The 12,564-nt window shown below is 35.3% G+C and overlaps 1 protein-coding gene across 7 annotated transcripts in view; it reads left to right on the top strand.

The window, feature by feature from the left end:
* Nucleotides 1-12,564, top strand: part of LOC135208471 (trichohyalin-like) — a 555,144-nt gene that overhangs the window by 140,008 nt on the left and 402,572 nt on the right. For all 7 annotated transcript variants that reach the window (XM_064240691.1, XM_064240696.1, XM_064240694.1 and 4 more), the window contains one exon: nucleotides 11,674-11,802. In XM_064240691.1, coding sequence (XP_064096761.1) covers nucleotides 11,674-11,802 — 129 coding nt within the window. The remainder of the gene's footprint in view (nucleotides 1-11,673; nucleotides 11,803-12,564) is intronic.

The raw sequence follows: 12,564 nt of genomic DNA, 5'->3' as shown, positions 1-12,564 counted from the left end.
TGATGAAAGGAGGTTCTGTTCTCACAGAGTCCTTGGTGAGGAGACTGAATCAGGAGTTTATCTTTCAGTTATCTTCAGGTCTACTTGTACCCGATAAGAAACTTAGTAATATACTTAACGAGAATCATTCCAGCTTTTGGGCACTTCTGAAATACAGGAAATAGCACAGACGTCATTAGGATCATAAGTCATTACTGTGGCATTTCCCTGTAACACAATCTGTTAATTTCTTGGCTGTTCCTATGCACGAAAGTACCTCTCCTCTTCAGTGAAAAGATTTCCAAGAATTTGGAATCATATTGAGTTTGAGGTTTGTAAAAGATATGGGTTGCGTTTTGCATATATTTCTTAATATCAACCAAAGGGTGTAATTAATGTTCATGTATTTACTGTCTGAGTGTTTGCTAATATTGATTGATTTTCCATATGTTATTAGCTGTTGAAATCGTTAATGAGATTTTCCCAGACAAAAGGAACAATTTTCTTGATATCATGAGTATTCCCATGATGCGCAATACTTTAATTTCCCATTTGCATGATTTTGTTGCGTCAGTGTATTTACTAAATAGCGGAACTTCGTACTACAGCGTACACTTGCGCTCGATAAACAGTATCTGTATATTTTTATTCTGATATTATCTTTAAATGAGTCTTTACGTGATTGCTAATGTTTTGATAATTTCTTCTTTTTGTGGAAAAAAAATGCGTTCCCCAGGACTTGTTCGTACCAAAAAGTTTAGAAGCTATGTGAAATAAAATTACAGGAAAATCACGGAGTAGTTTCCATTAACGAGTCCTTTGAATGCATAATTAATTTGTACAATTCGTTTTCAGCACTATGGAAATTCCAGAAACTGTGGTCTAAAAACTGAGTAATTAAAGAAAGGAATTTCTTTGATTTAAAATACGGAGGTTATCATAGGGTACATTTGACAACAGCCTGAATGAAGGTTGAACTTTGGTTATATTGCTTTTAATATAAAAGCTCTTGGTTAGTAATAAAAAAAATCAATTTCTGAGAGAATCATTATTTATTAACGTTGTATAAGAAAGTTGTTAAAGACTGGTTCTCTTTTATTATTGTTGCTGTATTAGAATTGCAGAGGTGATTACGTTTTTATTAAATTACTGATTTTGATTGAGATAAATATTTTGTAAATATTTTGTTACACATGGATTTAAATGAATATATATATATATATGTAGACATTCTTATTTATAAAACAGGCTAATTGAAAATAATTCAATTATCTGTATGATAATGTGTACATAAAATGTATGCAGGTAATTTCCAATTAAGAATGAACAGTTATAGTAATCATATCATGTAAAGCTGTGATATTCATAAAAGATGGCTAAGAATCAGATATGACCATGATGTCAAAAGGAGAGCAAAAACAGAAGAACGCAGAAATGCGATGATTTTGGTGAAGGATGAGGCAATCGGAACGTTTGATATTGTGGCGCGAGTTAATGATATTACAAGTAAGATAATGAATTATGTAAGAGAATAGACAAGAGCAGATAATAGCTTGCATCTTTAGATGGAAACGAGCTTCCTTGACAAACCAAGAAACTGAACGGATAACTGGGTTTAGGGATAAAGGAAACAAGATGGACTCGTGTGTTAAGTTAATTTGATCTCATATGAATGAGGAAGAATTAGTACCTCCATTTCTGGAATTGCAAGCTCGTTTTTTGGAAGTTGGATTCGATGCATTGCTTGCGTTCTATCATAATTCTCATTTTATTCGATTCTCTCCCTTTTCTGATAAGACATTTTCATGGAAAGGAACATTGCTCATTGGATCTCTCTTCAAACATAACTTTGGAAATTTTAGGGAACAAAGGGGCTGAAGGGCAAGAGATATTTAGTTGTACTTTGAATTTAAGGGTTCACCCTCGTTCATGGAAAACTTTTACTTGAAGAAAATATTCGTGTTCTATATATAGTACGTACGTGGTCTTATCGAAGATCGTTTACACATGATAAGTCTACTGTTGTGTATTTATGATCTCTGAGTATTTTGTTGGAAAATACTGTACTCAAGGCAAGCTATGAATATCTAATTTAATTCACAAAGTTGCATTAAATCCAACGTATACATTGTTCCCAGTATGTTACAGATATCCTTTGTCACCTTATGTTCAAGTGTTTAATTGAATCCAAAAGACCTTTTTGTCTTCAGTTATCCTCTAAGACGCCTTTTAAGCGTCTTCAGTTATCCTCTTAAGGTGCCTTTGAAGCCAATAGTGCTTGCTTTCAAAGAGTGCCAAACAACGACGAAATTTGCTTTGTGGGTTTGCGGTAGTTCACTCCAAGGAAAGTACACCTAACGTTGTCAGTCTTTTTCTTTTCATTCCTCCCCCCCGCTTTTTTTTTGAGCGGAGGTCGAGATTAACAAAATATTTCAAGCTAAACCATGAAAATGAGCGAGAGGCTAGGAGAAGTATATCGTTCATTAAATTACCTCAATAAAAATACGCAAGAGGTTAGGAGACGTATATTATTCATTGAATTACATACTTAGGTGATGAGAACCCAGGTCTTTGATTAGAGTACCAAAACGCATAAACTTGAAGCGCCAGTATGGACGCACACAGCGCTCCATACATACAAACACACATGGTGGCGGTAAAAGTTTAATTAGAGGGTAACGAACGAGCTAAAACGTCTCAGATGGGTTGGCTGGGATTCACCGAATAGACCACACGGCAAGGCTCTTTGAAGAGAAGTGCCGTGAATAGGAGGCCATTCAAACGGAGTATAAGTGGCGCCCCTTTTAGTACGCCTTGTCATCATGCCCTATTTGTTTCGGTCACTTTGCGCAAGTTTACTTGGGCGATTTTAGTCAAATTAGGTCAGTAAGTGATTAATACCTTGCCATTTATGTTTATTTTCAAATCAAAATATTCTTCCATTTTCTTGATGGAGAGAATTTGAGAATTTCTGATAAATGGTATTTCATGTTTTTTTTTTTATTATGGTTATAAAATGGAGACATTTATTGTGACAGAGCACTGGTAACTCATCTGCTGTCATTTTTTAGAATTTTCTCTTTAACTACACCAACGAACAACCACAGTCCGACTGATCGCCCGAATCACTGGTTAGGTCAACATAGGCAAAGTCAGTTTTTAAGGAAACAGACCTAAATCGCTTTTCCCCCAAGCCTCTCATCAAACCCGGAATCCTTGATCGCCAGGACAGTGTGGTACCACTAAATGAATAATAGGAGAGAGAGAGAGAGAGGAGAGAGAGAGAGCCCGGATTCACTCACACACATACAGATCGAGTGATTGATGAATCAGTTCCTATTCTGTAAGAGACACAAGAAACTTGTTCGTTTTAAGGCCACCGTAATCTTGGGCTCCTACGAACCCTCCCTTCCCACCATCTTCTCCTACTGGGAGTTGAAAATGTGAGATTTGGTTGAGCTCCATTCAATTAGGATTTTTGCCTCCTATGGATGTGTTTCATTCCACAAGGATTATGATTTAATCTCCTTCAGTGAGAGCGCTTCTTCTTTTTCGTCCTCTTCTTCCAGAACGTTCATCACTCGAGGTATTATTCCTTTGCTACAAGAAGGGTAGGTTCTGTTCGTGAGAAGTAATGAGAGCAGGAGGAGGAAGTGCTGGGGCTTAGTAGGGGGTGAGGGAGAATGAAGCAACTTTAGGAGCAGAAAGAAATGAAGGAAATGAAAGAGCAGAGAAGGATGACGAAGGAGATATTTCACGAACACGTGATGGAATTCAAAGATCAAAATGGAGGAAATGTTTGCAACTAAATAAGATTTGAAAAATGAGGGAAGTAAAAAAATCAGGAGTGACGTAAATAGAAACTGAATTAATAGCTCCGAGACTGTATGAACAAGATCGATATGGAGGAATAACTAGGTGGAAGAAGGGATGGTGTATTGTATTTATCCTGGTGTTTATTTATTGCATAATAATAGAAGAATGATCATCTGTTTTTCAACATTTGACTAAATCTTCACATTTAAACTGACCATCTAAATTATATTTTTACAATACTTAAGGCAACACGTTCCTCTTAGTTATTTTTATTTTTTTTTTTACTGACCATCAAACTGAGCACAGTATGATGTTCACAAAAAGGGCCAAAGGATCGAGAGATATTAGCAAGTAATTTACTGCCTCATTCATCAGATATTAAGCAAGAAAGGCAAGCTCTTAAGTCATTATGTAAGAGATCAGTAGTCTTATAAGGTAAAGGAGGTATGTGAGAATTAAACTGTATCATTATTGAAGTTATTTGAGCATTTTCTTCTGTTTTATAATTATACAGCATCGCACTAGCTTTCAAGAGTTCGTCATTCGCTGTGAGCTTATGCTTTCATTTTTTGTTATACTTCATCACTCAGGTTGCTTATGTGGTGCCAGTAGACTGAGTTTGCATTTAATTTGTATGATCGTCATGGAATTCAGGCAACGATAAAGTCGGACATCATTTTTATGGTTGGTATAGACAGGTAATTTTGCTTCTGTTAATTTTCGTTAGCACTGCCGTGTTACTGTTAGAGACGCTGAAGGTCCGAACAAAAATAATCTGTAAAAATTTTTCGTAGTTGGAGACATTATAAAGGATACTAGTATAATTTTAGCTCTTTTTCAGATAAGAAGTTTAATTGGTTAAAATTTAGGTAGTTGATAAAGTACAGCCAGTTCTTACGCATAATAATTCTGTTAAACCTAATAGCTTTTGTGAGGGTCATCAAATTTTGATGAAGTAAGATTTTATGGATTAATTATCAGCTTGCGAAATCCTTAGTAAGGGTTTTTAAGCGAAATCTAGAAACGGCAGACGATACTCCGGGAAATGAAGCAACATTTCAGTAACTCCAGTTTGTAGGATGAAAAGAAACTGACGTTGAGACGAAGCTCTCATTAAAAAAAACATTCAACGATCTCAAATTCCGATATTCGTTCATTTCTGTACTTTTTATTGATATTTCAAATCGCGTGAGGATTCGATGGCTTTCACTCTCCGTTGGAATTTAATGTGTTAGTTAGCGTCAACTTATCTGTACGGCTTGAATATGTAGTTATATAGGAATAGGTCCTGAATAGACCGTGATTTGAGGATCATAACGGAACAGTGGAATCTCGGCATCTTTTCGAAGACCACCAGCTGTCACCAAAAGATTTCAGAATGTTTACGATGCGTCGTAATCCGTCTTACTCAGGGTACCTCACGTACCCTTTGATTAACCCTATGGATCAAAACATGAATACACAGGAAAATTTACTATGCGCAGACATACAAACATACATACATATATGTATATGTACTTGAACATGTATACATATATGCATGTATTTGTTTGTATGATTTGTAAGTATTAGTACACATGACATTTTATGGTATACGTCAAAGTGCCTCAGCGGCTTGGTTGGTATGGTATTAGCGTCCCACCTCGGTGGTCGCGGGTTCGATTCTCGGCCATTCCATTAAGAAGTGAGATTTCTGGTGATAGAAGTTCACTCTCGACGTGGTTCGGAAGTCACGTAAAGCCGTTGGTCCCGTTGCTGAATAACCACTGGTTCCATGCAAACGTAAAACACCATACAAAAAAAAAAAAAAAATAAAATGCATTCCAAAAATGTGATATGTAATACCTTTATTTATGAATTTATCACGTTCCAAACTTTCGTGATCCAGTACACACACACACACACACACACACACACACACACACATATATATATTATATATATATATATATATATAATATATATTGTATATATATATATATATATATATATATATATATATATATATATATATAGACTAACTAACAAATTATCATAAATTAATTAATATGTATACACGCACACATATGTGTGTGAGTGAGTGTGTGTGCATGTGTATGTGTGTGTTTGTATATGCTCATTTAGGTGTTAGGACACACATCTTTATTCTCCTGGGAATGACTGTCGGCGTAATTCCTAAGACGGACACTTGACTAGTAAGAGCCGCACAGCTGAAGGGACAAAGGGCACTTTCCCATACGCTTGGCATACAACTGTAATCCTAAGGAGAGCTGAGTTGGTAATTTACAATATTTTCTGGTTAGTACAAGTTGTACTCTTCCATTAAATTAGCCTTACATAGTTTTTTTTATTTTATCCAATGACACTGGAATTCATGTCGTGTTGTTTGATGCTATGCCCTTCACCCAAGTTGGTTGCAATTTACGGCCTTTTACGCTAATGTGTTTTATTGCCAAACAGAATTAGTGTAATTTTGCAGCTTCCAAGAGGGAATTTAGCATCTCAGCTTTGGTATTTTCTTTTAGTTTTGCTAGCATGGAAGACACGTTCTTTGAAGCAAAGCATATGAACAATCATTTTTCGTCTTAGCTGGTCGCAAGTGACACGAGGCCCTTACTCTTAATGGCTAAGGTTGTTAAACAATTTTCCTTTTAGGTTCAGTTGAATGCCGTTTTCTGATGGTTATTTAATCTTAGGCGACCACTACTCTGACAATCATATTAAAATTTTCCTAGTGTAATTGTATCATATACGCAGCCCGTGTCTTTTAGAGTTTGACAGAGGTTGTAACTTAATTTATTTCACCCGAGGCCTTAATTACACCCTGGAACGTTTAGTCTGTTACGGAATACATGCTACATTATAAAAATCATCTGTGATAACGGAGGAGGTAGTTCTGCAGCATCACAAAAATCATCTACAGGTTTCTTAAATAGAAATTAGTTTGGCGTTGTGGGCACCGAATTTTTCTCTTACCAATCCATTCCCTGTCATTTGTAAGGTTTCGTTTATCTACTGTAAGTGTCCTATTTCTACAGTAATGTTAGTTTTGGTGTTACAGTAGTCAGAACTTTAGGTACACCATCGTTGAGGACTGTCTAGTGTCTCGTAGACTCTTAATGTTTTAGACAAATTGCATTAAATTGTGGTTTCCTTCCCCCAAAGGCCATAAATATGATCATTTTAGACGATTGCAATTGTCATTAGTTTATTGTGCTGTCACACTGATACATATCACCATGTCACTCACTGCTAGTCATATTATTGTTTCTATTGCTAATCTTTCCATTATTGGATGGAATATTATGAATGCAATTTTCACATCTTGTGGGTTTATTCAGCGCATGGTTGTTAACTTGTAGTTAAATATGTAGTTTTAAAGTCGGCATCCTAATTTTTATTTAAATAATGATTTCTTGCGAATCTTTTGGGCACATCATTCCCACATTGCATATATTGTAATACTGCATCTGTGTTATATCTCAAATACCACTACTACTACTGCTACATTAAGTTATACTAATAATCTTTACGACATCACTGGTGAGACTGCAAAATTCAGTTGAAAATTTATGGGAATTACTTATACCTTTAAGCTATAGAGCTTTAATTGTCATTAATATTCATGAAAGTGAGGTAATAGTCATTTTGTCAAACCTCAAATGAAAGTGCACTTTCGACACTACTTTCTGACACCTGGAAAATTTTCATCTTTTTAACTTAAAATAGTTTTCGAGTTTTATTTTTACTAGATATTTTTTAATTTATAATATAGCATATTATTATATTCAACCATTCTTACCTAAAATTATGGATATATTATGATTTTTAGCACTGTTACTGCTAGTCAACAACTAAAAATTGTTTTCATAATTTTTCATTATAAAGAAACTTTAGCACTAATAAATAAATTAGCAACCGTGTTAGATTAGATGAAAATGAATCGTCATGTTCAAAACCACATATTCTTTACGATCGGGCAGGCATGTTTTAGGATGGGATTTTTTGTTCTCTCTCGTACCATTGCTTACAATATATAACCTCCTTAGTTGAAATATTAACACTTTCATATTCATGTTTTGAATCACAGAGCGCAAAGTCAGTAATAGGATTTTCAGAGAATGAATGACGAGGACTTGACACGCATGAGGATCAAGGAATGAATAAACAGATAAAATTAAAATGAAATAAAATGAAAGGGGGGGACCTGACAAACACAAAGAGGGAATACAGGAACTGAGGATCACCCCGGTCTCTTTTCATCTGTTTAAGGATTATAATCCTTCCCACGTACGCTAACGCCCTTCCGACGAAGATCTCTTGAGAGATCCCCAATAAGGATGTCCCGTCACATCTTTTGCCACCTCTTCTGCGCCGATGATCTTTTCAGAGGTTGGAAAAACCCACAGCTCTTCACAGCAGTTTTAAATTGGGCCACCCGGTGTTGCTGAAATCTCTTTTTTCTGAATTTTTCATTCTGACGTTTTCATTTCATTTTTCATTTTTAGAGCTCCGTTACGGCTCGAAGATATTCAGTGTTCGTCCTTACCTCGTGCGTTTTAGAATATTATTATCGTAATAAAGACCACACGCATACTATATAATATATGTAAATATATATGTGTTGTTATTATATATTTGTGTGTGGTCCTATATATATATGATATATATATATATATATATATATATATATATATATATAGATATATATATATATATATATATATATATATATATATATATATATTCGAGTCATCAACAACAGCACATAATCGGTATATTTATGGTTCGCCTAGTAACTTTCACGTCAATAAATCATTTTTCTTTTAAAATATGTAGTAATTATACAATTTTGATCGTGAATGTGATATAAATTGGAATCAAATATTGACATGCTCTCACTGGTCGTGTTTATTTACGTACTTTTAATAAATAAAGGCAACTCAAAAACAAGAACATGATTTTAGCAATCGACCAAATGCAAAAAGGATGAAAAAAGCGTTGAAAATAAAAATTTTTTCTTCATTATATTCAGCGTAGCATAATGTAAAACAATGAAAACTCATAACAGCTCATTTGGCTATGTGCGTGATGCACCAGTTGTACGGCAAAACGAAAACGAAAAGCAAAACATGTATGTATGCAGCATTGATATTTTGTCATAAAAACAATTTTAATATATGATTCTGCAGGTCGTTTCTGTTGGTAACACAAAGACAGCTTGAATCTTAAAGACTTTCGTCGTTACCCTCTGCGTGATTTCATTAAACAGTGATGCCCCAATCTTCAGCCGTTTGGAAATGTTCGTGAAAAAAAAAAAAAAGTTAATGCTCTCGTCAACATTATTGAGATTCTGTTCGTTCTCGGATTACTCAAGAGAGAACCTGTGCTGGAGAAGATGATCTGAGGCGGAACTAATGCCCCCTTCCCCCTCCCCCTCCATTACCCCATAAACCGCGAGTATTATCGTGACAAACAGATGCCCCTCCTTCTTTGCTGCCATTAAGATCAAATCTCACCTTGTGCAGACTTACACTGATATCAACGATTAGCTACACAGACAACCAGTAAGATCGCGGGGTGTGGTGGGGGGGGGGGGTGTAAAAACCGTGAGGTGCACTGTAGGCATTACTTAGCTTTGCAGCGTTCCGCATGCGCCTAGCTGCAACCCCTTTCAATCTTTGTATTGTACCTTCGTTCATATTCTGTTTTTTCATTCTTACTTTCCACCCCCTCTTAACAAGTACTTCATAGTGCAACTGCGAGGTTTTCCTCCTGCTACACCTTCAAAACCTTTTACTCTCAGTTTCTCCTTCAGCCCTGAATGACATCATAGGCCCTAGCGCTTGGCCTTTGACCTAACTTCCATATTCCATTCCATTCCAACAAGCTGAAAGAAGTAAGCAGAAAAATTTGAAGTGGCAAAGAATTTTTAAAGAGTTTTGATGGCTATCACGTCTATCAAGATTTGTTTCGAATATTTGAGGAGTCCGTGATATATCCATACTTATACTAATATATGTATATATGTATATATATATATATTATATATATCTATATATATATATATATCTATATATATTATATATATAATATGTATATATAGTCTATATTTATTTATTAAAGCGAGAGGGTCACGATTGTTCACCGTTTACATGCACCATCATCGCCTTCAGTGCCGCGTGGCGTGAAGAGCTACTGAAGTCTTTCATGTGTTCTATCTTCCACAAATCTCCACTCATCTCATAATTTCCATCCAAGTAGGTCAACATTCAGCTCTATCAATTTACATTCTCTGCATAAGAATGTAGCAAACGTTAAGGGAAACCATTCGTAATATAGTACAAGAAATACGACATTATCTTTAAATCACGTCTTGCAAATGTGTATGAAAAGGACTGACAATGGTCTTGTACACAGACTTCTGAATGAAAAGTTGTAAAACAAACGGGTCTTATTCTGCAAGTGAGAGCATTGATTGCAGATACGCTCAAGTGGATGATATCATCAGCGTTGCTGATTTCTGTTTGAATTTCACTCTTCTTTAGTTCGAGAGAGAGAGAGAGAGAGAGAGAGAGAGAGAGAGAGAGAGAGAGAGAGAGAGAGAGGTGGGGGGCGGCGGTGTATGAGGGGGCAACAGTTCCTATGATTTTCTGATATCATGACCTATGGGCCGGGAGTTATTTATTTATAAGCCAGGAAAGATGATCTGTTGTTAAGATTTGACAGAAGTAAAACTAAACCCGTACTGAAGAGAAAGACACCAACGCACGCACACACACACACACACCACACACACACACACACACACACACACACACACACACACACACATATATATATATATATATATATATATATATAGATACATACACACATACACATAATGTATTTGGTAACAGCTGCTCCATTTATCGAATTCACTTACACTCACTGAGTATTATAATTGATAGTGCATTTATCCCGACCAGGCTCATGGAAGGTATTTATATTGCTGTGTATGTGGCGATTAGTTATAACAAATATTCTCTCGAAATCTTGAAATATGTCCATTGTAACGATCATTAGAATAAAAAGATTCGTGAAGGCGTTGCTGTTGATTAGAGGGATGAGTGAATCTAGTTTGATTTATTTACGGTTTAAATTACAACGCCAATGAGAATGGCATTGAAACTTATGGATAGATTCATTTGTAATTTAACAGGTTTATGGCGACCAGAGCCAAGAAGAGGAAAACAGCTTTGAGGGACATTATGAAAGAAAGAGTACAAATGCAGTATATGATACCATAAAATGAACCTGGCTACCTGTTTACAACCAGGTTAGACAACTGACTTCACTATGAAAATATTGCTTGGTATTTTAGTGTTTGTGTAAAACGTCATCCTGAACACTAACATTCATCTTTCATGAAGGAACAATAAACACATGCAACCTGTTCCCACCCAGGAAAACCATCTAGCCCATACATATCCTGATGTTATTCTTTAAACTCTTGTTCTAAATCATTTGATCGTCTATATGTATTCTGTGACACGGTAAAATGTGGCGATTCTTGTAGTTATCTTATCGCTTTTTGGCCATCCTCCCTTGGGAACTTTGGGAAATCGTTTTATATTTATATTTGATATGATTCATTTTAAAGCCCGATAAGTCAAACTCCATGCTTATGAGGCCATATCTCGTAACACACTCATTTCAGTCTATGTACATGTTAGTCTATTTTTGTTAGACTATAAATATGTTAGGCAACGATGATAGAAAAGGGTCCCTCGTGGACTGATCAGTTTTTAATATCAATAACAGTAGCAGTAACCATGACAATGAAAATAACAATAACTTTATAGTTGTTATCATGAGTCTGTATTATCTTTCCAGGTTGTCTATGGGCTTAACACACGGGGAGAAGAACTAGAGGCTCAGCTAACGCACTTGAGAGAATCAGAGGAAGCTCTGAAAACGTCCAACAATGAACTCCAAATTAAAGCGAATCACTACAAAACAAAGGTAAGTTCAGTCTCTCAAGTTCACGTTTTTTTTTTTTCATCGTTAAGAATTCATGAATTGACTATATTTTTATATGAATCAAATCAAAGTATCATTGTATTAAGCGTTTTTTGCCTTTATTTTATTAGTTGTATCATTCACGTTGATCATATTAGGATTAGGACCAGAGTTTCCACTATCAAAACACTTTTTTCCTCGGTTTAGATATTTTATAGAAATAAAAATGGGTCATTTGTTGTATATATATTATTAAATAAAAATGATCCATATTTATACTTGTATATATATATATATATATATATATATATATATATATTATATATATATTATATATATATATATATAACAGAAGTAGAGCTGACCTTAGTCTTATTGATGAGCAAAGAATGGTAACTGACAGACTGAAGAATGGACAGACGCCAGGAGAAGATGGGTTCATAAGTGAGATGATGATGTACTGTAGCGATGCCATGATTGACTGGTTGACCATTATACTTATAAGGTATAACTGCGTAAAGGAAAAGTTCTAAGGGATTGTTTGAGAGGAAAGATTGTTCCAGTGTGAAAAGGTGAAAGTGCTAGCGATTGATTGATTTGTCAGTTTTTACTGGCGTCGCAACGACGAGAAAGGTGATAAAGTCAACTGTAAGAACCATAGGGGCATAACGTTACTTAATAGAACAGGGGAAATTTTATCGTAGGATTAAATCTATGAGGGAAGGGTAAGAGAGTGCTATGTGAGAAGTTTGAAAGCCAAGTAAA

The sequence above is a fragment of the Macrobrachium nipponense genome, chromosome 35, assembly GCF_015104395.2.
Source record: "Macrobrachium nipponense isolate FS-2020 chromosome 35, ASM1510439v2, whole genome shotgun sequence".
NCBI classification, from domain to species: domain Eukaryota; kingdom Metazoa; phylum Arthropoda; class Malacostraca; order Decapoda; family Palaemonidae; genus Macrobrachium; species Macrobrachium nipponense.
This window is presented reverse-complemented; position numbering and strand designations above follow the sequence as displayed.